Source organism: Mercenaria mercenaria, chromosome 12 (assembly GCF_021730395.1).
Source record: "Mercenaria mercenaria strain notata chromosome 12, MADL_Memer_1, whole genome shotgun sequence".
Classification (NCBI taxonomy): Eukaryota; Metazoa; Mollusca; class Bivalvia; order Venerida; family Veneridae; genus Mercenaria; species Mercenaria mercenaria.
In genome coordinates, this window is record NC_069372.1 from 50,000,215 (window position 1) to 50,026,190 (window position 25,976).

The following is a 25,976-nucleotide window of genomic DNA, read 5'->3' on the forward strand; positions in this document are numbered from 1 at the left end:
ATCTAACTCTATGTAATCGGTCTTTTTGTTCCTGAAAAAATTCTCTACCAGAACATACAAAAAGTAAAAAATGTCATTAAATGTTGATTAAATGTGATTGACCGCCTTTAGAAGTTCAACTGAACAGTGAAAAGGTCAGCTAAGGATAGTAGGGACACAACCTGTAATTACAATTCCCATAGAGATGTGTTCTCAGTGCATGTAAATATTCAGTTATATTGTAGCAGGTAAACTTATCAATGAAATTTGCCATTAGTTTTAAAACCAAGTGTTAAAGTTGACTTTAAATAATTTAATTACAGAAAAAATGGGTAGTTATCATTTAGTTACACCATTTTCTTCAGTGCAAATCTGTATTTCAAATAAGATGAATGACGACTAATTAATGATTCTCCAGAGGACTGGCTGACATGCAGCAAGTAAACAATGCAGGTTAATACTGCCTGCTATTGTAATTGTATATTTAGATTTTATGCCATTCATTTGTCTATGTATAATAAAATCTGGCCTGGCCTGGCCCGGCCCAGTACAAAATAGAGCTCATCGGGCCAGGCCAGGCCAGGCCAGGCCAGGCTGGGCCAGGCCAGGCCAGAGATTAGAACATGCCCCACATAACATATAATTGTATTCTTTTATGTTTCCATGATGGTAATTGTATATGCTTTGCATGAAACAATATATAAACTTACAAATTGATAGAGCAATATATAAGACCAAGATAATGTGTTTAATGTCTAAATATTTTATTAAGTAACTTGATGCATTAAGTTGAATTTAGACTACAATGTTTCTACAGTGTAAAATGGTTATTTATCTGTCTTTTTAAAACTGTACTAAAAAGAGATTTACTGAATAAGTTTGCATATGAGGTTGTGAAAGGAGGGTCTAAATTGTCCAACGGTCACCTTCTGGTATAGCTGTATTATAACAGAATTATCAGAATGATTTTCATGAACTAAACGTGGGAGGAAAAAGTAGGTCACTAGGTTGTGGTGCGTCTTTTAGAAGACAATAGACATATACATTTTTACAATATGTATGTTCTTCACATATGGGATAGGAATGGGATATTTTTTTTATCAAAGATAGGGAAAGAATAACTTAAAAGACTACTGAAGAAATCAGAAAGTTCTATTCACAGTGATTACCAAAATATTGGCAGTACACACTGAATACAAAACGTCAAAGTTTCTCTTGATTTTATGCATGCACTAATTTACAGTTAATTAAAAAAAAGTCCAGAAAGAACACCTATCAATGAAGTAGAGATCGTGAATACGATAGCGCTTATGTCAATGTCAAACATATTCCGAAACTTTAATATTTGATCCAGTTATCAATTTTGATCATCCCACATAAAACTACAAAACCACCCATTAAAAAGAACAGGTAAATTGTTTTCTGAGATATCGCAAGGCAATATTCTTTCCTGACAAAGTTATTATTAAATATCTTTGTCGTAGACATATGAATAGTAATTGTTCGATAAGAAACATATTTGAAAACATAATGGTGATTTCAACATTTGCAACAATATTTGTGAATGAATATAAATACATGTACATAAAGATGGGACTTTAAAATTTACTTTTTTGTTTAAATGATAAATGTATGAACGGTAAATTACAAACGTAACCAGTTTTTGCAGTTAAAACAAGAAAATCCTGTTCAAATTACATCCATCATTGCAGTCGAGATTAAGCATTTGATAGCAACAATGTCGTTGTCTTTCATGAGTCATGTCAAAGTCATTAGATATTTTTCAGCACATTTGTAATTTTCTATTGTCTCCAGGGTAAAAAATATTTCAAATTTGTAAAACTATCATTAGAAAACATTTTTTCTGTCATTTCTTCAAGCATGTCGTTTGTAAAAAGTATGCGTTATATGTGTGGTGTATATCGGCGCAAAATGTGTCGCGAGGACTTCAGTTGATTGATAGCTACAGCAATACCTGACAGTTTCATCATTATTACCTTTTTATTTGCTGACAATTATCAACGTTTGCCAGTGATTGATTCAAGTTTTTTCTTGTCCCTTGAACATGAAACAATTGACAGTGGTACAAACTCGACGTAGATCAAATATGTCAATATATCAACTGCAAGATTAATAGCCCTTGAACACTAGTATATTTATACCCATTCCACTACTTTAACTTCAAGAAAATGAAAATTTCATTTATTTTAATCTGAACTGAGCATTCGGCAAGTTGGTTAGATATAAGTTAATAATTACAGTCGAAACATAAATATGACTTTAATAAATACTGGAAATTTATAAGGAGACACCACGTTCCCTTGACTTACCGTTGATTGTATATTTAAATATATCTTAAGCAAAATTAAATTGTGCAATATATTTGTGTATAGACTGAAAAGATGAAAACGCAAGAAAGATTTCAAATGGTTGAATTTCCTGAAATGTCTCAGGATGGAAAACTTCATCGGGGCTATCAGATGGGCCGCCCAGCGCTGGTACGGAAGGGAGGACAGTATAGAATTTCATACAAAGGTAAGTTAATTTATAATCCGGTATATTATCGAAAATAAGCTTTAATATGACGAATTGTAGTTTAAATAATTCACTAACACGTTTTTCCTTCTTTTACCGATTCTTTTTTTTTAGAACAGTCGGGGTCAGCTTATTTCGTTTTAAGGGTTTTTCTTCTGAACCATTTCATGCGAGCTCTGTCACAATTGCTTATGCTGTCTTGCTGTCATTCTTTTGTATATTAAACCTGAAATAGCAAATCATAAAATGCATTTCCCCACCTAATATTTCATAAAATTTTAAGTGTGTTAAACGGGATCGATTGCTTGTCAACGGTTCGTTTTAGCACTACAAATATCTACATTTCATATCAGTTAAAACTGATATTACTGGTCTCCATGGTGCAAATTTCTACTGTGTCAGAGCTTTTTTGTTTTGTTTTTTTAAATAATAAATGCGAAGTTATATAACTATGCCGCAAGTTATGAACTAGTATCTAGTGACTGTCAGTGCACCAATGTTGTAATTACGAAAGTAAACTTTATTTTCTTTCTATGAAATATATATTGAATGTTAATATGCCCTTATGTTTATATATCTATATCTTATGATATTTTAAAACGCTAGCAAAATTGGAACAACACATTACAGTTGTCATAACTATTTTAAATTTTGAGTTTCTATTCAAATACATAATGATATACGTGTACAGGAGACAAGTTAATTCTGTTCACCATTTTCAGGATTTGTATTCCTTTTTACAAATTATAGATCATTATTATTCAGAAGACATTTGCTCCAAAATTACTGAATTGTAAAATTTCTAGAAGCTATTACCTAATTTAAAGGTGGTGAAAGATTTTGGTCAAGTAATGGATTTGTTTGAAACTTCAGCATCTGCTCATTTTTTATTTTTATGTAACAGAAGTTACATTTTCATTAGAAGTAGTTTTAAAAGAAATAGTTATCCTATTATTCTTACTCAACCAAGATAGAGTTATTTTAGCATAAGTATAGATTTGAAAAACATATTTTGCCTGAGGAACTACTGTACAATATTTGTTAAAGACTGCTTTAACAATTTTTGTTTAGCTGAAATTCATAACAATTTATATTTAGCTGAAATTCATAACAATTTACATTTAGCTGAAATTCATTACATATGCAAGTTTAAAAAATATATTTACCACCCCTTGGTTGCACAACCAAGGTAAATTATGATAAAAGTAAATTCAGAAGTTACACATGGTTTTAAAACTTGCTCTTTGGTTCGGATTGTTGATATATGGTATCTATCAAATGCAAATCTAGAAGTTATATTGTATTGAAATAAAAAGACATTTTCAGCTTTTTAGATACCTTCATATTAAAGAGGGTTATTACAACAGTTTATAAAATAAATAAACTATATATTTCTAATAGGGATCGAACTCTATGCAATGGGTATTTTCATTCCTTAAATAAATCTGTAACAGAATATATACGAAAAGCAGAAAATGTCATTAACGTTACTCAAATATGATTCACCACCTTTAAATGAATTTCTGACTTATTTCATTTAACAAGGGGAAAATCTGTGTCATTCTATTTATGAAAAGGTTTTAAAAATATTTTGTTTTCTATTTTCAGGTATGGGTCAAAGAAGCAAGAGATTCTTCATGGACTTGTATCAGAGTCTAATTGACATGAAATGGAGATATGTGTTAATCGTCTATTGTGCAATGTTCATGTTAACGTATCTGCTTTTCGCCATACTGTGGTATGTTATTGCATACTCGCATGGAGATTTCGCGCACTATGGAGAGAAAGGTTACTACCCTTGTATCCACAATATGAGGAACTTTGCGGATGCAGTTCTTTTTTCCATTGAAACCCAAACCACAATAGGGTTCGGAACCGTATGGCCGGATGCTGAATGCATGGGAGTTCTTCCGTTGGTTTACCTACAAGTCACAGTTGGTTTTCTATTGGAGACTGTTCTCCTTGGCTTCATGCTGGTGAAGGTTGCCCGTCCAAAGAACCGAAGAAAAACATTGGTTTACAGCAGTGTAGCAACTATCGTCAAGGAAGAAGGTGAATTGGTTCTTCAGGTACGTCTCGGAGACTTGAGAAAATCGCATCTCGTTGACACGAGATGCTACGGTATATTCATAAAAGACAAAGTTTCTGCGGAAGGGGTCCATTACCCATTGTTTCAGCATCACATGGAATTTAATGCTCACGGTATGGACGATAGAGTATTCTTAATTTGGCCTCTTGTGCTCAACCATAAAATAAACGAAGACAGTCCTTTGTACAATATGAAACCAGAAGACATTTTGCACGCCAACAATTTTGAAATTGTCGTCATTTTAGAGGGCACGATAGAATCCACAGGTGAAATTTGCCAGGCAAGAACTTCATACACATCCAAAGATATTCTATGGGGATATAGATTTGAGAACATTGTAGAATTTGACCACGAGCATGGAAAATGGCGCGCAAATTTCAAACTGTTTGATGACGTAGTGCCATGTGTCACACCAAAGTGCAGCGCGAAACAATTCCACAACCTGACAAGAGGAACTGGAAACCTAGAGAGGGGAGATGATACGGGAAAGCCTGTTTTGAGAAAAGCAGTTTCACACAAAGAGTCCCTGAGCAACATCGATGAGAGAGAAACAAGCAGTCTCGTCCGAAATCTAAAAGAAAGTCTTGCAGAAAACAGATTTTAATTCAAGTAAGTTACACAATTTTAATCAGTCTACTTTTTCAACTGTAGATACCTATAGATGCAAAGTAAATGACAGTTTTTTCTTGGTGTGATCTGTGGAACTTGTCACTAGATCAAAGATTATCAATACTTAACAACGATTCCCTAAATAACAAAATACTTTGAAATACCAGAATACAAAATAGAAAGAAAATAGTACTAGTATTTTTCTTTTTTTATCAATTTCATTTCGAACTAAAAATAAATAAAACAGAATTAATTCAAGCTTTGTTATATATTTTGTCGACTGATTAATCAAAACATGCAGTTTAAACGATTACAATGTGTTTTTTATGTATTTTGACAAGTAACTATGATTGTTACATTACTCAGCTGTCGGAAAATTTGGACATTAACATTTTGGACACTATTATGATGTAGGAATGCAATTTTCACGCTTTGTTTTAAGAGTTCAAAGCCTTGTACAGTCGTAAAAGTACTATTTTATTACCTTTGTCCGGCTACTTTTATTACTGTCTCGATCAGTCATGTTATGTAATTGATCCCTTATATATGATCTGTAATCATTGTATTTAGTCATATTTTACATTGAGTAAGTGTCGGACTGTATTGCTATACGGATTTGTATTTCTTAGGTATAGTTGCTTTAATAAAATAGCTTATTTCAAAAGTGTTTTCTTTTTTGGGGAACCTGTTTTACAAGTATTTGTTTTTCAGTTCTAATTTGATATATTCTGAAGGAATTCTATCATTATTTTTGTCGTGCTGGTTTCGAGTGCATATTAATTTTGTTTCTTCATTTTTATTTAAGTGTAAAATGTTTACATAGCGAATAATTTTAAAATTTTAAAATTACATCAACACAATTTCAAAAATAGTTGAAAAATATACCAGATGTTGCTTTTAAACTTTTAGCGTTTTAATGTCTTTCAATATTTTTTACAATGATTACAATCTACACATTGTGCACTTTTTGAATTATTTATTGACAGTATAATTGTGTATACTTTTTTATATTTCGATGAGCTTACGCTAAACTTAAAGATTAATTTGAAATCATTTAGATACATTCTAACTTCCACTGGCGCTGGAACAAATAAAATAAATAGTATAAAGTCTTGGGCAAATTGAAAATAAAATCATATATATCAGGATTTAAAAAGAAGAAGAAAATGTAATATACTATGAACAAATAATACTATCAACTGTGGTTGTTATAAATTAGTTACACACGTTATGCAAAGTTTTAAAACATTATATAAAATTAGAATTTTATGAAAATAGAATAGTGAAAATAGTGAGATAAATAAAATAACAGATGAATAGATTAAAATCAGTGACAATAACAAAGTATATCTCTAAACTTAGCAATTAAATCCGTTAAATTTAGGACAAAATTTTATTCATAGAATCAAGATGAATAGTAACTGTTTTCATAAAACTACCTACTGGAAAAAATATGGATCAATAAGGACCGCTTTGTCAGACGGATGTAGCAATAGTTAACAGTTCCAAATTTTGGAAACATCTGAACGGAAGAGGAGTGAAACCAACACACGGATAGCATCATCTTTGCACGGAAGAACTTCAGGAGACGGAAGGAGATGATGAATAAATCCCCGCTAAAAATGAGTAAATCCCGTATTGTGTCCGTTTCTGCAATTGTAGTGAAATCAGAATTGTAGAAAACGACACAATATAGGTTTTTACTTCTGTCAACAGATCATGGACACATCAAGGACAGGATGATTGAAACAGTTGGATATAGTCTTCAAACTAAACTGGATTTATTGCTTGATCGACGCAGTTCAACATCTCGTGGAAAGGAAAGGAAAAGAAAATGGATTGGATTCATTGCTTGATCGATGCAGTTCAACAACACATGGAAAGGAGAACATTTAACATTAAACATTAGTAGATCAGAAATAAATAAAGATATAAATAATTTTTAAAATTTAAGAAAATACAAGCGTTAAAAATGGGCAGTACTAGAAGAAATGGAAATAGCATGCAATAATGTAATTGAATACCATAGCATTTTTATTTCTACTTCATTTATCGTCTCTAAATAAAATAAGCCGATCCATATCGAATAAATAATGACATACTACTTTTATAATTTATTTGCTATTTTCTTACAAATAAACAATAGTCAAAGTAGTTAATTTAAATCCGAAATAAAGCCAGATACAAACAATAAATAAGTGTAACTTTGGTATATTTTTCTTTATAATTTAATATATCTATGGGTTAAACACCGCCAACCAAATAAAGATTTTCTTTATAATCAATGTTACATACTTTCATACAACACAATAAAAAGTGTAAAGCAACAAAACTGAAACACAATTGTAATTTAAAAATGGAGGACACACTAATGTTTTTTTGTATAATTCTATGTATATGTTTGATAAAGCTTGAAACGACCGATACGTGTTAGACCTTCCTGATAAAACCAAGTGAAACCAAATACCGGATAAAAACACGAGTGTTGCAGTGGTAAAGTTTTAATAATTATTTTTATTTATCTATTTCAGATGTCCAATCGGCGATCACCCATAAGACCCACAAGATTTAATGGCACACAAAGAGAGAACGTCCGATAAAAAAAAACTCAATTCTTTTTGTATATATTTTTGTACATTTTATGCTCTTTTTTTTCATTTCTTGTGTAACAATGAAATATGAATTGTGAATAAAATTTGAAAAATAATAATTGGTTTGTACCTTTTCGTTATGAATGAAAATGACAGCCATAAAAATTGCCATATAAAAGAGGTGTTCAAAATGTTGTATTTTTAAAATTCAACAATTGCTAAAAACTGATACTGAATACTAGTAGTCGTTGAATTTTTAAATACATATAAATGTACCATTTGAGCAGATCTTTCAATTCTCAATTAAAAGATGGATTTATTAGGACCAAGATGTTCTTTGATTTTATTTTTCATTTGCTTTCAGCAATAACTAAACATTGATATTGAGAACTAGTATTAATCGTTGAATCTTTAAATACATATACATGTAGCATTTGAACAGATCTTGGATTTCTTATTTAAAAGGGTAGATTTATTAGGACCGAAAATGTTCGTTAATAATGTAAATGTCGTATAACTTTAAAATGTTGTTTCTCTAATTTTAATTCACAGGATACAAAACGTAAAAATCCCTAACTTAATTTACATATCAATAAGGATTTTACGCCACAAAATCAAGATGAGAGTGCGGCGAATTTGTTCTCGTAGGTTATGTTCCAAGATGTTTTAAAAGTTTTGTAGCTGTTTACCTCACATATGCTCTAGCAAAGAAGTATAAATACATTTTTTTTTTATTATTTTCACAGCTCTTTGGCTCTAGTAAATTCCTTAACAGTTAAAGACTAAATGCAGTTTTTGGAAAGTCGATGTCATTTTAAGATAACACATTATTTTAAAAAAGGAAGTGTGTGAGATTTTACTGGGAAGAAAAAACAACATATCCAAATAGTTATTTCATTATATTTTATAATTGTAAAACAATGAATTTCAAACAAAACGTTAGTGAAAGATGGTATAATTTTCAATGCAACATCATTCTAGGCCATTTAAAAGAGCAATATGGAGTAATCTCCTTCTCGGAGAAAGGCACTGTACAATACTATGAGGATAATGTGGTGATGCGAGTATATGCATATGGACGAGGAAAAGCTGGTCTTTATCAGACAAACGTTCAATGTTGCATCATTAGAAAAATACCAATTAGGTGTCAGATCTATTCACTTTACTGGAAAAAAAAGCATGTTAGCTCATGCACAGAGCAATGCTACTTCTGTTTTAAATATCAAACAAGGAGCCAAAATCATATGTTCATAATTTATGCATCTAGAAAATCAAGTACTATTTAATTTTCAACACTGGATTCATATCTATCCGTGTACTATATCTGGGATGGTCTTCGGACACAGCTATATTCTCGAGTCCAATTCCCATTCAGTCTAGATTGTTTCGATTCCTCAAATCCTAGTGTGGACCGGTTTATGATTCTCTCATATTACGAGTTAGTTTGCACATTATTTCCGTGCTTTTCTTTGTAAGCGGGTACACTAGATTCCTCTCGGCTGGCTTTAACGGTCTGATTGACAGGCACATAAAAGTTTCTTTTGTTCCGTCATAGGTTCCCACAAGTCTGTAATGTAAAACACCTAATAACTACATAGAAATCTGGGAATCGTTTGAATAATATGGTTATATACATTTTATAATATGTTTGAAGAATTCACTCAAAACGCGGTTTGGCAAATTTTGATGCCACACACTACCTCTTCAACCCTAACTACATTATCGGAAACGAACATTATAGAATACACATAACAATATATAGCTATCAAATGCCAATACATGTACGAAAATTAAGGACTATCAAATTTCAAAATTCTTGTCATATTGACTCTTTCCGAGTGAAATCTTCAAAAATATAATGAAATTTTCTAAATTATATCTAGATATTTACTGGCATGACATTTTTCCTTCACTGGATTTTCAACATGACTATAAACATTCTGAAATGAGCAAAGATATTTTCAAACAGAATTCTTCATCTCAAAAATACCAAAGCATTAAAATTAAATGAATCTGCTAAAAAGAACCTTAATTAAATAGGATATCTCTATATCCCACATTTTTGAACAGTTCAAACAGATAATTTGAAGTTACTGAAACTTTCAAAATGAATCTATGTGCCTTTGCCAAGTGTTAAATTTATAGATAGTACAACTGAATGATATATTTCTCTTTTTATTGATACTGGTATAAAACTTTATATGTTGAAAAACAAAGCATAATGGTTCGATTAGAAAACCTTGGTAGACATTTTATCAGGTAAATGACTCATCTCTTGCTTAAGTAATGGTCTAAAAATCAAAGAAATAGTATTTATCGTCGATCTGTTTAATCTATCAAACGTGACAAATTGAAAAATAAATGCTTTTTGTGGTCGACTAACGCTGTAAAATGTTCGACATGAGACGTCGAGAACCCATAGTTTTAACCATATCAGCTTTTCTTCTCTAAACTACAACCCTTATTATCAATTTACACATTTTTTCTAGACATAAACAACAGTGAATTAATTTCATTAGTTTGCAAAACACTACCAAAAATATTCCATATTGTTGCCTGAAATAAGTTCAATATAAGTTGTCGCTATTATGGACCAAGGGTGAGCAAAATAGCTTTACAAAGATTGTATTAATTATTACAGGGGCCGTGTTGCGGCTGTAAAATGTTTCTCCATACTGCAACTCGGTGTTGTTAAATTTTCTTGTCTTTTTCGGATCAGGGAGAACATTTTTACTATATAAGAATTCCGCTTAAGCCGGTGCTAGAGTGTGTGAGGGGTGTTGCACATTCCATCATCTCTCATGAATAGACACAGTCAAACCGAGTCTGTTGTTATGTTGCTTGGTTACGTTCTTAGCTTCACAGATTTTATCAACATTCACACCAGCAGTCTTTAAGCGTCGTGAGCGGCTGTGAAAAGTTTCCATGTACTTTGACTCAGAGTTGTTATACTTTCTAGTACTTTTGGATCATGGAGAATATTCATTTTTACTATAATAGAATCCCGCTCGTGGTGGTGCTAGGGAACGTGAGGGGTGTTGCACATTTATTTACCTCTCATGAACAGACTCAATCGCACCGAGTCTGCTATTACGTTGCTTAGTTCAGTTCTATGCTTTAGAAGGATATTTTTAACAAATTTTATTTACAGCACATTTAGTATTCAGAAGCAAACAAAAGGCCATAGCTGTCGACTTTTGTTAATTATGCTCACTGGTAAAATACGAACCATAGTACAAATTAATCATGACAATATGAAATTAAGACTATTGTAAGATTTTTTGGAAGGAAAGAACACAAGCAGGGAAAATGTAGCAGACTTTGTTTGAATGAGTTTGCTCTCAGTAGTAAAGGAAATAAGATGTACAACATTTCTCCGGCTCTTACACCGGCTTTAGTTGAATTCTATACAGCAACATTGAAAAGACTCCGTGATCCCAACAGACCAGAAAAAAACAACACGGAGACCACGTACTGGCAGAAATTCTAATAATACATAATTTTTAACTTAAAACAGTATGTTTATATAAAAAAAGAAGTATAATTATGTCTATAGAGTGATATTGTATGACATCTTATCATACCTGTACCACTGGCCTCGGGTCATCTTCGACAACTGACGATCCTGGAAATAAATAAATGTTTCTTGGGATTGTATTCATTGTTCCGAATTTATCTTTTATGTGATTTTATCAAGCAAAATCATGTAAAATCTCTTATAACTAACAGTTGAAAAGATCGTAAAAATATTTTTGAAAAAGTACATTACATATATAAACGTACGGTATAAAAAATATCGATGCATTTTGTTAATATTAAAATACAAGTCAATTTTATTGATATATATGAGCTATTGAAAGTACGACTTGTATGTTTCGCAATCAGTTTTAAAGTATTTGAGTTTTCGTCCTCGATAATTTTCCAATTCCCTGTTGTGTATAATGTAAACAGCCACGTTTCGTTATTGGCATGTCTTCATAACAGCAGACTTTGCAAGTTTCTCAAGTTTTTTTTGTAAATTTATATAAATGGTACAGTATCTATCAGTATTAAATCTTTAAATGCCGTTAGACTTGTCAGAATGTTTTTGTTTTACAGCTTAATTTAAAATTGTTACTCAGGTTTAGGCTCTTGGAAGGCTGTACAAAATTGTAAATATATTACAAAACATATTCTACCATACTTAAAACGCGTGAACCATCAGAACTGTTCGATTCATTTCAATTGCTGATTCAACAATCTGTCTTCAATAGAAAGGAGTTTTACAATGGCGGTGCATTATTTATTTCGTTGCGCAACATGTATTCTGTACGTTTGTGCAGCGATATGCAGTATTTTTCTTTGTTTATAGTCTGGATAGTCAGGTATTTGACTTATGAAATGTAATTAAGACATATAAACACTGGTATTGTTTTCAAGAGGACACTTGTGACCTTAGGTGATCGATATAAAATCACCATAAATGCTAGTATCTGATTGATGGACGTGTTCAGATCAATATCTTATTGTAATGACAAAATGATACTTTGTACTTGAGAACTAATTACCCAATATATCAATAGGATCAATTGCAATTCTTGAATGAAATCGATTTTAATCAATCAGGACATTTGATTTATTTTCGATTTTCTATATTGAAATAGCAGCTAATTTCGACAACACAAACAAAAAATAGAATAACGATACGTTACTATTTTCGAATGCAAATGCAAAAAGACGTAAGAAAATATTTGAATTGACAAATGAATATGAAAACGTACAAAAATCGACAAGGTTTCACTGTCTTCAGTCATTTAATCTGTATATCATTTTCTAAGAATGGAAAGATTTGCATATCAAAATAAAATCAGGACGTGTTTATAAGCTGTTAAAAGTCATGTACGCAAAACTTACGATCTCGTAAAAGACGCACGTTACTTCATTCTTCTTTTCATCTCTGATTAAAAATTCCTTACTATCACTGGTGCCTCTAGCTGTTGCAGAATCTAATTGACCTGCAAAAAAGGCGTTTAAATTTGTTAAGTGCTTAAAATATTAAACCGGCGTTTAATAGACGACACAACTGAAGCACAGGCGCTTTTGATATAACTTACTTTATATGAATTGTTTTATCAGATTTGATTTTGGAGCTACATTATGCATATAAACATTTATTTTTGGCCACTGAGAATGAACAAAGTAGAGAAAATTCAAACATTTGTTAGAAGATGCTCTTATCGAACCCGGTATTCATTTTCACAATGATGTAACCGAGTAAGGAATAAATACATGAGGTAGTCGAGCATTTCTACAGTTGAAACAGCTGAAATATCAAACAGACCACACAGTGTCACATACCAAACACTTCAAACATGATCTGCACAGAGTCTTTGAACTTGTTCCATCGCTTCAAACCAGCAATATCCACCGTCAGTAAATGTAGACTTTTCTTCAATTCTGACAGAGCTGTCTTGTCTGCATTACTAGGCTTAAAGATAAAAATGGGATGTTATTCTTCAGGAGGAATTCAATTAATTTCTGTATCCAGGTTTATGCAAACATAGACGCTTAAAGAATCTAAGGTGGAAATCAAGACACGTTTTTAATGAAAACAAACTATTGTAAACAATATAATTATTTTAAAAACATTCTGTTCATCTTGCATACACTTAACAACTGTGATAAGGAGGAAACACCTACAGCCGTAACATATCTTACTCAAGGTACAAAAGTGCAAAAAATGAAGAGTTGCTAAATATACAGTGTTACATTGGAGAAAAGGTATTCCGTCAAATGTAATTTCAAAGATCGTAATACAACACCTTTACTACATTTTTGTTCACTTTATTTGTGCTTTGTCCAGACATAGAAGTTGATTCTGTGAAACTATTATTCCACTCGTCTGCAATATCCTCAGCCTCATTATGAGTAACTCCTGTAGAAGGTGACATGTCTGTGTTTTTATATATTTTATTTTATCCAGTTTTATATCTTCTTTGATATCAATAATATTGAAAAATTTCTCCAGGTTATCAAAATAGAGGAAGATAATTTCTGTTTTTAACGCTATGACAATCTATATGAAAGCAAACTATTGAACATACAGCAGGTTAATTTGCAAAACCAACAATTTTGTCAACAATTTTATCCGGCTCTAATAATCGAGAAAGCGCAAGACCAGTAAATGTAAAATTTGTAACTACTGACATGTTGAAATTCTGTTTATAACGGGATCGGCTAACATTATGTGAAACTATTATTCCGCTTCTTTTGAAACTATTATTAAGCTAATTTGCAATGTCACAAAATACCGGTATAATGGTTATAACACAGTTATGCATGTGGATATATTACTTGTTAACCTTTTTCCTGCTAAATTTCTAAAATGGACTGGTCCATCATTCAATTTGGGCACTACCATTTATTATTCAAAGGGGTGTTCCAAGAAAATTTACTGACTGAATAGCGAACAGTGCAGACCATGATCAGACTGCACGGATGTGCAGGCTGATCTTGGTCTGCACTGGTCGCAAAGGCAAAACCACTTGCCACCAGCAGGCTAAAGGTTAAAGTAAATGTTTACTGGTCTGTAATAATTCTCGTAGGTTGAATAGCTATGTGCATACTGATGTGATATACATAAAATATGTATGTACAAAGATACATTGACAGACACAACATAAATACGTCGATTCCCGCTTGACTTTGTTTAACTTCCAATAAATTTATTTTCGCATATATATGGATATATTTTAAAATCTATATAACAATACATATGGACTTAGTAATTTCGGTAATTATTTGTAACTTTCCTTATACTGAAGAAAATTTACACCAAAGCTAAGTATTGCACATACAATAGGTATAACACTAATGTAATATATTTTGTCCCCAATCTTTTTTTTCCATTTTATAATCGAGAAAACACAAGTTACAGCTGAGTGTAATGTTAACATTGGTTACTACTGACCTATTCTATTGCAATCATATAACAGGTCTAGCAAGTTCTTCACTATGTCCCTGTACAATACACTTGTCTGACAAAATCCCAATTCTTATCCAAGCAAAGGGAACATACTATATGACAGCGAATTAAACAGGAAATGAAGAAAATCGGCAAAAAAGCTGTTTAGTTCAATGATGGCTTCAAACATATGTAGGCATTGTCACGAATAAAATTGTTAATTTTACCTCTATTGTTATATTGATAAATATTGTATGACTGCATTCTTTGATTGGCTGGATTCGGCCAGTTGTTTCTTTGTTGCTGCTGTTGACTGTTTCTTGTGGTGACAACAGTCTGTTCATAAGATGTAGCCCTTGTGCTGTTTCCCATTACATTGCTGCTGTTGTACTGCTGGTTCCCATAGTTCCAGTTGTTCTGGTGAACTCCCCTGCCTCTTCCATATCCACTAGTAGAGTTACCTTCGTTGTAAGGACAACCTTGCTTAAAAGAATGTGCAGAATTGCGGATATTTTGTGGCATTGTGTTGTATGTTTGTGTGGATGGCTGTCCGCTGCCAGATGGAATACTCCTGTATAGAGGAAATAACATAAGACTACATTATGTATTGTATTGATAAACAATTTGTTAAAACTTCCATATTTCATTTCTCATGTGAAATACTAATGGCGAAAAGAATATACTAGTATATTTCCAGGTACCTATTTTGGGCAGTATTCCTACGGACACCTTGCTGATATGTTCCCGATGTACTCGGAACGTTGCTTCTTTGAACAACACCTTGATAACCTCGTCCTACTGGTGGGTCGCTGTAAGCTGAAATGTTTAAACAATATAAGCAACATCTAACATCTGGTGGAAATCTTACAGGAAAGAATTTGTCTTACATGTCGGTAGTCACTATTAATTTCTGAAATTGTCGTTTCTTTTGAGCTCTAACATTTATATACTTTATTTTACATACTATTAAGTCTTCTTCTTACTTGAACAACAATTTATACAACGGGTATAACAATTACTCCTACCAATTGAAACCAAAATATGCGAAAATAAAGATATTTTTAATATACGAAAGAAAATGTGACCATTATTTGAAGTGTTTCTATTAAAGGTTGCTGCTCCTCTTCCAGATGTTGGATAATTTCTGTGTTGCTGACCGAAACCACCAACAGGCATCAGACCTAAAACAATCATTTATACGTAAGACAAAACACGACAGAATTTTAAGTCCGCAAGTAAGGAACTGAGACTGGAATAAGTCAAATATGCAGTATGTGTGTCCAAATAGAAAAACAAAATGACGCGATTTACGACAACTGAAAGATGTTTAAATAAGACACAGCGAATACGGCAACATACCAGAGTACCCAGCTGCTCCTGATGGTCCAGGTCGACATCCAAATTGTCCAGCCAGGGGATCAGAAATGCCAGTTTGTCGAGGACGCTTCCTGTAGTTTAACATAGACGCAGGTGTCGCCCGGCTCTGTACAAAAGTACGTGCAAAGTAGTTCTATTTTAATATTGCTCACATAGCCTAAAATTGTAGTCCGAAGATATTATATAATATATAAGTATTGCCGAGGTTGACGGGTTCAGACAAACACACTCATATGCATGCAATATTTATTTGATTGTACTGAACATAATACAGATGGCAAAATGAAAAAAAAATCAAAAACAATATATAGCAAAATTATTATTGGGAAAAATTTTCAACTGTTTATTTCTAGAGGTGTATCATTATGATGTTACATGGGTAATTTTGGAAAACCCTAATATCTCTGTTCTAACTGTACTATTTTAGGGATGCGGCATCACAATGTTACATGGGTAATATTAACATTTTCTATTGTGAAAACATGACATCTAGGTTGAGAACATATTATTTAAAGGGTGTGCCATCATGATATTACATGGGTAATATTAACCTTTTTCTCGGGAAAACAATATCTATGTTCTGACTGTGCTAGTCTTAGTAGGGATGTGTTATTCTGATGTTACACGTCTGATTTAACATTTTCTTGCGGAAAACCTAATACAAGTATCTAAATTCAGACGGTACTATTTTCACACTGGCCGTAGCTTTATCAGAACAAGTGGTTCCAGCGTTGTTTGGGCGGTGAATTTTACGCAGATCAGATGGCGAAATATGGCCGATACTATAAATTTCCGGTCTTGTAAGTATGATTTAAAGAAATTTCTACCCGTTAAATAACGAATCAAATGAAACCGATGGGTACATCTGAAGCGCAAATGTGTCCATTTTTAGCACATGTGTCCATTTAGCTGAAATTTGTGCCGTTTATTCAAACACTTCTGTACAGTCCAGCGGGGGGAAGGATTTTTTTTGCAGTTTTTGACAATATCGCATCAAATATAGTGTTTATCGGGAATGAATAGCAATTTAAACTCTTTTTATGTAAAGGGCTACCTCTTAAAACAAAGCATGTGTATTTCCAAGGAATTATTAGGGTTTGTTTCTGAAAAATCGGTCGAAAACCTAATGCAACGCAGTTTCGAGTGGGTCGCTACGCAACGCAATCAAGTGGATACCGTTTTGTGTCTTACTTGCGAAGTCTTATCCGTCTTAAAAAGTCAATAGAGCCTCACAATAATAAATTTAGAGCGTTCTATATCATTAAAATGATCCCTACGCCATTTCTAATATATTGTACTTTTACACTGTTATGGTCGCTAACATTTAACATATTTTTGCGGACAATAACATAAAGCGAGGATGCAGTTCTGTGTCTTACTTTTTGAGCTCTATTTCTCATACAAAAAGTCGTCCATGATGTACGTTGACACCATCTTTACCATTAATGCACGCTTAATTTCCTGTAAATGTAATAATAGTTGTTTTTTTTTTCCTTCTAAAATGAAGTTTTCCTTTTAGTCTGCCAATATCTCAGGAAAATGTGACTTCTGATGGCATTTTTTGTTAATGCTCGGATATTAGTATAAAAGTGTTACTTAGGATCATACTTGAAATTTAAAAGGGGCTGTCGCCTTCTAGGGTTCCTCATTACAGTATAATGGGGTCAAAGGTCAAATGAGTGCATTTACAAATAAACTATGCGCTACGCGCTCGTTTTATTTTCATATAACCATCTAAATTGGTTTAAATATTGTGTCTCAACGCCCTTCAGTCTTTTGTAAATAAAACCGATGATAATATAAAAATATATATAATATATATTGTATTATATAGAATAATATATATCTGGGAAAAGTGGCATACGATGGCAAAGTGTGTTATACTTGACATGTTTGCTAATCTTTATATGTGGATCAACTGTAGAAATATTTTTGTTATTGTCGTATCCAAGTGTTATGTTAATGGCATTTCAAGGTCAAAGACATGTCAAGGTCAACACTGAACTTTGGAAAATGACATGAAAGGTATTAAAGATAGCAAAATGGTGCGTATATTAATGATATACTCAACAAGTTTTCTAACTCCACATCTGTTTTTTTCCTTTTAACACCAAATTTTGACAGATTTGAATGAATGATTTACACAGTGTTTAATGATTATTTTATTATAATAAAAAATAAAAACAATCATAGACTGATTTAAATTCACTTAAACGTAAGGGTAACGATAAAGTAACCCTTAAATTTAAAGTCACATAATTAGTAAATTCCAAATCACGCCAATACACTTTGATGTTATGAATTTAATGAAATTAAAAGTATTATATTCTGAATGTTCAACTATGTTTAGTTGAAATGGAACATCCGCCAATATTTTCAATATGAACATGTTAATTTTATATCAGGTTTGTGACGTGATTAATGACACCACATTAATGACAAAATTGTTTAATCCCGCAGATGATAGTACTTGCCGCATGGAGACCAGCACCAGGTTGCATTCATTCTGTGACTTTTTCTTTTTGGGTTACCTTATTTGAACTGTCATGGCTCAACGAATGTACGCACAATTGATATAACTGTTATGTTTATTTAAATGAACTGGTCAATAAACGATATGTCCAATTTTCATTAAAAATCTGTAAAAATTTGGCACAGATAAAAACAAAAGTCATGTGTGGAGATGTTGAGTACATGATAATAAAATGACAATGCAAATGCCTTTCTTGCACTTCAGGCAGCAATTTAATTTGAATTTAAGCTTTGAACTGACTATAAAAAGAACATTTACATATTGTACACCTATCTTTTGAGAAATATATGCAAAAGAGAAAATATGGTCGGTTTTGAAGAAGAAGACTACAATGGAAAATGAATTATATATAAATGTGTAACAAAACTCACATAAACAGTTAAAATCACTTTACTGTCATGTATACAACCAAGTATTTTAGCTCAATAAGTAGAGCGCAGATTTAAGGATCGCGATGTCGTGAGTTCGATCCCCGGGAGAGGTGTATGTTCTCCATGACGATTTGATAATAGATATAGTCAGGGGTAATTTCATCTTTCGCTTCTGAATCATATGGAGAATTTGGCATTTACTTGCGGGGAAAAGGGCAAGTACTTGTAGAGACTCCAGAAACACTAATTAGGTAAACTGACCGCCGTTACATGACTGAAATAGTGTTGAAAGTAACATTTACATATATGAAATACTTCTCCAGCTCCTAAAGAAGTGATTTCAATACTAGTAATGATTCATTATATGATATATATTTATGTTAATTTGTCCACGCTGTTACATAGGACCATTTTAGAGGAATAACTGTAAGATTGGTCACATTATGTAGGTGTACACAGTACGTGTACGTTAATAAACAAAACAGAACAGATCCGTAGGATTTCAACTAGTTAATCTGTACACTACTTCTTTGATTTGCTGTATTTTTTTCTTCTTTTGTTTTATTATCGGTCAGACATATATCCTCATATTTTATAATTAATTATAAAACTAATAATTTTGTAATTAAGTAGCACATTTCAAGAACTATCACCGAAGCTCTTAATGCGATATTTGCATTATTTCATTCAGCAAGCTATTTCTGTTTTGATCCTTATTATTGGTTGCTTTACTTCTACACCCTCACTTCCTGTTCAAAACAAAAAGTGAAACGAATCAGATCGTAACAATTTACGCATTTGACACTTGCTTTCAGACAGGATGTCCTTGATAATATTGTGAAAACAAAGCTAGTATACTGACACTGAAACATTAGTCATTCAGATGTTTTACAAATAAAAATGTAAAAATAAAGATGTTAAAACATCAGAAAGGTTGCTTTAGAATTTTTCATTATAGTACCATTGAGGCACATTCAGTAAAATATTGAAGTTAATTATACCTTACGGTATTTTCATGATTACTGACAGATGATGGTTCAGCTAATCAAAATGGTGAAATATGGTAGCTTGATAGTAACTAAGAGATACACAATGCGTAAAAATAACTACCTGTGGGATAAAAGGAGCATGAAGAAGAGATTTGAAATTCAAAACGATGGATTTATAATAAACAAATACTGCCGATTGAATATGTCAGGCTAAGACGTCTATAGCTTGTGAAATGGGACTATTATGAAGTTTATTCCTTTTTTTATATAAGCGTAAGAAGATTTTTTTATATAAGGGTAGTTCATTCTAGCATTCCGCACTGAATTTAATTAACAATATATTTATTTTTACACGTTTAAGGCTACAATAGCGTTAAGTGATATTTGTTTCATTTATAACATCAGTAGATTCCTTCGTGATACATCGGTACGTTTGCTCTACCCGGTTCTATCACCAACCAATCACTCGGAAATCTACTCGAGAGAAGCAAAATGTGTTCGAGATGTACAAGCCAAGATGAAGTATACATTATATAGACCTGACGATGAGTTCGAGCCATGAGTAGTAAGCGAATAATCCGAATTCGAGCAAACGAAGTTTGACTGTACTAGTCTTTATAAAATACGCGCCATAGATTTTTCTACCTGTACTTTCATACAGACAATCATACAGGCAATCAGCTAGCCTTTTTGAAAATTGTTGGCCTGGAAACGGAAGTTTTAGAAACATGAGAAAGAAAGCTTTCATAAATGAACAAAATATCAGAGCGTACGAAACGTTAAGCTCATTCTATAGAATTAAGTTTAATCGTTTTTAATTTTGCCTGTCTCAAATGCAATAACTCTACACGAAATAATTTATTTTACGTCTCAAATTCATAATTATCACCGAAAAATTACAAGTTTATATCAAAAAGAAGCAAAAATGGCGAAAATCTGAAGTTTATAACAAAAATGCACTTACTGACCTTTGACCTTGTGCTGTGACCTTACTATGACCCTTAGAAGGCGACAGCCCCCCTGAAGTGTTTCCAGTTTTTATAAAGTTAACAATGAACATGGCTGTCGGGCATTAACAAAAAATGCCATCAAAGGCAATTTCTAGGCCCCTTTTTTGGATATATAGGCAGACTATTTCAACTAGTATTGAGCATCGCATTATCTGGAACATTTCCGTGTGTCTGGCTGTTCCTTATTTCTGATATTTATCCCCTGTCTTTCCCGAAAGTGAGCAATTTTAGCCCAGGACACGATGAAGATTGTTCGACTTATATCTACTGAGTTGAGCTATCAAAGAAAGGTCAAACGTATACTATACAGCCGTCTGCAAAAACGATATATGTATTGAACACATGTTACTTTTATATTTACATTTTATTCTTAACCTGAGGGAAATATTGATTAAACAATTGAATATCTGAAGTGATTGTTGTTTTATATGTACGGTAAATGTTTTTTGGAAGACAATGATAAAATGACACGTTTGATTAATAAAACAAGACTTTACCAAATGAATAAAGGTCGGCAATAAATCTCCCGCATTCAGTGTACGCAGAATGTATACTGTCAAACCTGTGTAATACCTAACCATAACCCTTAAATACAATAGGGACGATTCAATGTTGGCGCTAAATAACACGGCTGACAATTTAAAAAGCGCGAAGTACTGTGAATGCCTAAAGTGGTTGCTAACACCCAGGAGCTCAAGGAGGCCGATTTTTCAGAAACAAACCCAAATAATTCTGTGAAAATACACATGCTTTGTTTTAAGAGGTAGCCCTTTACATAAAAAGTGTTTTAAGTACTACTTATTACTTAAGTACTTCCCTATAAACACTATATTTGATTCGATATTGTCAAAAACTGTAAAAAATTTCCTTCCCCCACCGGACTGTACAGAAGTGTTTGATTAAACGGCACCAATCTCAGCTAAATGGACACATGTGCTAAAAGATGGATACATTTGTGCTTCAGGTGCACCCATCGTTTTTATTTGATTCGTTATTTAACGGGTAGAAATTCCTTTAAATCATACTTACAAGACCGAAAATTATAGTATCGGCCATATTTCGCCACTCTGATCTGCGTAAAATTCACCGCTCAAACAACGTTGGAACCACTTGATCTGATAAAGCTATGGCCTGTGTGATTTTAGAGAATAGTATTCTTATATTCGACACAAAATTGAAACTTAGAAAGACTTACATTTTGATGCATCTCCGAGAAGATTTTGGGTCACACTGATATTTCTTCCTGTAAAACATATCGATGCTGTTTTTCATCACATGTATCATACTTAAAATCGTCTAGATGAGTAATGAAGTCCGAACCTTGTTGTACAGTTTATGAACGAAAAACGATAATAAAATTGAAAAAAAAAAATAGTTTATATAATTGTTTATTATAACAAACATATACACAATTTTATTGCTGACGTGGTGCAGACCTAAAAGTTCAACTGCATCAAAATCACCTCTTCTGAGCAATTTTATTACCATAACATTCTCAGGATTCCTCGGGCTGGAGGCGTCGGATGGAGTGGGAGGAGGAGGAGGAGGAGGAGGAGGGGGCACCTGTATAAAATAAAGGCGTCACCGGCGAGGCACCACAGCACCGATTGGGGGGGGGGGGGCAGGTACGGGAGGGGCCCGCCCGCTCGTGTTATGGAGTGTGTCGCCCTTTTTGATATATAGGTATGAAAGGGTGGCCTCCGGTCCTCCTTTAAGGGGGGAGGGGTCAGGGGCCTCCCCATGAAATATAGGTACGAAATGTGGTGACTCTGGTGCATTTTGTGGTCTAGATTTTGAGGAACGGGAGAGGGTATTACAAAATAGTTGGGTTCAACTTTGATGAGAATAGGTCACTTCTCAGCCAACTCGGTGTGTGTGTGGATCTGGGCCTGTATGGTGGAAATAGAAACTTTTTCATGTACAAAATATCTTGATTATTGTTGATTTTATGGTAAGAATCGGTTTTTTAGCATTTAAGTGAAACTGGACACAAAATAGTTTCCCAGTTTCAATTTATATTTTTGGCTAAGCTGGTTGATGGGTTGTTATAAAATTAGTTAGCATACAAGTAATATATTTATATTACTTGCAAAACTCTGAAACAATCAGAAGTTATATTTGGCCATAAAACTGACATTATTAGGGAAAATGCCCCGTGTAATTATACGAACTATTTATATATAAATAGAACAACTTTTAGCTACCATTCAAAAATAACACCATATCGGATCTTTTGAGACGGACCTTTTTCCAATATTCGGACATTAGACTAAGACAAACGGATCAAATTATGTTCGTATCGAGGAACTGCTTCTAGTTTTTAGAATGGTTGAAAACCATTTGTCATGAAAAAGTGAGTTATCACCTTACTCTGAAAGTAGACAGTTATGCACGATTGTGGTACGGTTTCAAAAATATTGCAGCAGTGCTGTTTTTTATGATTGATACGGTAAAATACAAATTTATAGAGGATGGGCCTAATCGCTGAAAATACAAATTTTCATCAAATATCTCAAAAAACATCAAACAAAATCATTAGATCTAGAGCTATGTTTTAATTTGTTATTTGATAAAATTTCCACGCCTGAATTTTATGAATAAAAACATACTGTATTCACAAATTTATGTTAATTGAACTGAAAAAAAGATTTGTCCAACACACGGCTTAATCTCTTTCATTTTATTAATGTGTGACATTAGAGAAATATTATTTTGCACAAAGTTGAGACAGTTAGGGATAGTTTTGTAAATGTACTAACTTGTTTGCACTGCTTTTGGGTTGAAAACTTTATGAAAATAATAGCCCTACTGGTCTGATATTACGGTCCCCTTTCAGTAGCATGCCCCACCCACCCCCACAAACGCGAAACAAAGAAAAAATAACTCTTTTCCAAGTTTCGGCCCTGATTATTGTCTTTAAAAAAACTTTCTTTTCTGCTTTCTACAGTACAGGGTATAAAATTTCTCAAAAATATAGAATCTGTCACTGTTTGCCTTTGACTAATTTTAATCCCTTGCCTTATAGTGAAAAATAGTTATTTTTCAAATGTATTATTAAAAAGCGTCTTCAACGATTAAAATAGCCAAAATGTTCAAATCAAAATATTGGGGTAGCGATTGTTTACTGCTACCGCCTCAATGCTTATATTCGAATATTGCAAAATAAAGCCCAAAGTTCAGGAAAGTTTTTTCAACTTCCCATTAGATGGATCAAACATGTCCACCTATTTAAGGAACACTTTAGCAGACGACAATGTTTCTTATGACCTCATTATTTACGTTCTTTGTAGAAAAGTGAGGAAAAAAATGAAATAAAAATAAATTTACACAGTTACTTCAAATGTTTTGAACTAAAGTCCGATTGGTCCACTTATAACTATGAAAAGTTGTTTTTTAAAAACTCCCGCGATACGTCACTTTTTACACTTTTGTGTTTTCCATGGAAGACTATCTAAGGGAGGTCATCCAACAAGACTCTCCGTTTGGGAGACGAAAACGAACTATTTGCCAAAAATGGCCGCTGAGTCAGATGTTGTGAGAATAACGTACAAAGAATTAGAAGATATTGCACAGTCAAATGAAGAAAAAGAGGAAGAAGAAAAGATTAGAAAGTCAAAAGAAGGTTAATTCTAATGACCTGAATAAACATTTTACAACATACTTTTAAAATAGCATTTATTCAACTGATTCTTTACTTTCAGTTTTGAATTTTTGTCGGTTTGTCAAACTTTTGAAGTGTCGAAATTCGAAAGAAATGCTCTAACAGTGTTCGTCAAAGACAGCTAGTCTTTATTGGAACATAAATTTATTCATATTTTTTGACTAGCCCGGATAAGATTTTACTTGACGCAATTTGAAATAACAAATTTTCAGAAAGTCTGAAGAAGAATCTTAAATTTCTGAGTAACAGAATTGAGTATTCATAATTTTAACAGGTCTAAAACATTGTGGAATAATACTATTTTCACTTGGGTATTGATTACATTTTACTCGGACTTTATCATAGACTCCCTGTGTAAAATCTAAAATTTTAAACTAAAATAAAGGTATTAAATCCATATAAAATTTCAATGAAACTTCAAAGTTTTGTTGTTTGTAGCATCATCAGGGGCATGTGCAGTGAAAAATCTAAATTTGATTTCTAAAATAGTGTGATATTTACTTCTAAACTCACTATATGTTCATTGTAAATGTACTTCGATATACCCAAGTGGAAACTGGCAGGTACTTGAAAATGCAGCTCTCTGATTGGTCAGTTAGAACCCCTAATGAACAGTGATGTCATGGTAAAGTTATGAATTTCTATCTGTCTATCAGCCGTTGACCTCAAACCCTTTGCGGGAACTTAGACATTTTGCAAGTCAAAATCAAGAAGAGAAAGAATAAAGCGTTAAAAAATTTAAGAGTGGAAGAAACTAAAAATAAATTTGGTGATATAAAAAGATTAAAACTTGAGTTAGCAGGATAACTAGGGCGAGACATGTTCTAGGCTGCAAACTGCTGCACTGAACTGCTCTAGGGTAGGGAGGTGGGCGACACTGGGGGAAAGTTGGTTCCAGTGGTACACTGTTCTCGTAAAGTAAGAAAACTTGTAATAGGAGAGATCGTGTTTGTATACAAATCCGTTGTATATTCTATTTTTAGAACTGATAAGACAAAGATCGGGTGGTCAGACGTCGAGCGTCCATGTTTTTCTGTTAACAGTGATGTTTTTCTAACGGCTTAAACTTTCTTAAAACACAAATGATATCAATAATTTTTTGATCAATGGAAAGAATATAAAACAAGCAATTTATTGATAACTTTTAAATATTATTTGATATAAAATGGATTAATTATGAACGCTTAACTTACAGTGTTTTTTTCTAAAAGTTTGGAGCATCGCTACGCCCCTATTAAAATCAAATGTCATTTAAAACGGTTATTTATTTTCAAAAAATATTTGAATAA

General features: G+C 32.7%; 3 protein-coding genes across 10 annotated transcripts in view; 2 read left to right on the forward strand and 1 right to left on the reverse strand.

Moving 5' to 3' along the window:
* The first annotated feature begins 2,147 nt into the window (after window positions 1-2,147).
* Window positions 2,148-8,551, forward strand: LOC123535024 (ATP-sensitive inward rectifier potassium channel 11-like). The gene is made up of 3 exons (XM_045317537.2): window positions 2,148-2,514; window positions 4,123-5,212; window positions 7,744-8,551. Exons 1-2 carry the CDS (start codon window positions 2,382-2,384, stop codon window positions 5,205-5,207), a joined length of 1,218 nt encoding a protein of 405 aa, XP_045173472.1. The 5' UTR covers window positions 2,148-2,381; the 3' UTR covers window positions 5,208-5,212; window positions 7,744-8,551.
* Window positions 8,552-8,687: 136 nt separating this feature from the next.
* On the reverse strand, window positions 8,688-24,484 carry LOC123535025 (spermatogenesis-associated protein 22-like). 4 transcript variants are annotated; one of them, XM_053520013.1, is made up of 11 exons: window positions 24,362-24,484; window positions 22,222-22,269; window positions 16,106-16,229; window positions 15,832-15,927; window positions 15,448-15,562; window positions 14,974-15,317; window positions 13,605-13,717; window positions 13,141-13,270; window positions 12,697-12,797; window positions 11,388-11,428; window positions 8,688-9,370 (listed from the first exon to the last, which is right to left on the reverse strand). In XM_053520013.1, exons 2-11 carry the CDS (start codon window positions 22,231-22,233, stop codon window positions 9,220-9,222), a joined length of 1,227 nt encoding a protein of 408 aa, XP_053375988.1. In that variant the 5' UTR covers window positions 22,234-22,269; window positions 24,362-24,484; the 3' UTR covers window positions 8,688-9,219. The 4 variants fall into 4 exon arrangements, with proteins under 4 accessions (XP_053375988.1, XP_053375989.1, XP_053375990.1 ...); XM_053520014.1 differs by having other exon boundaries at window positions 24,354-24,480; XM_053520015.1 differs by having other exon boundaries at window positions 16,106-16,280; window positions 24,362-24,437.
* Window positions 24,485-24,496: 12 nt separating this feature from the next.
* Window positions 24,497-25,976, forward strand: part of LOC123533341 (telomerase-binding protein EST1A-like) — a 45,398-nt gene continuing 43,918 nt past the window's right edge. For all 5 annotated transcript variants that reach the window (XM_053520008.1, XM_053520011.1, XM_053520009.1 and 2 more), the window contains exon 1: window positions 24,497-24,648. In XM_053520008.1, the coding sequence (XP_053375983.1) occupies window positions 24,540-24,648 (109 nt within the window). In that variant the 5' untranslated portion in view covers window positions 24,497-24,539. The remainder of the gene's footprint in view (window positions 24,649-25,976) is intronic.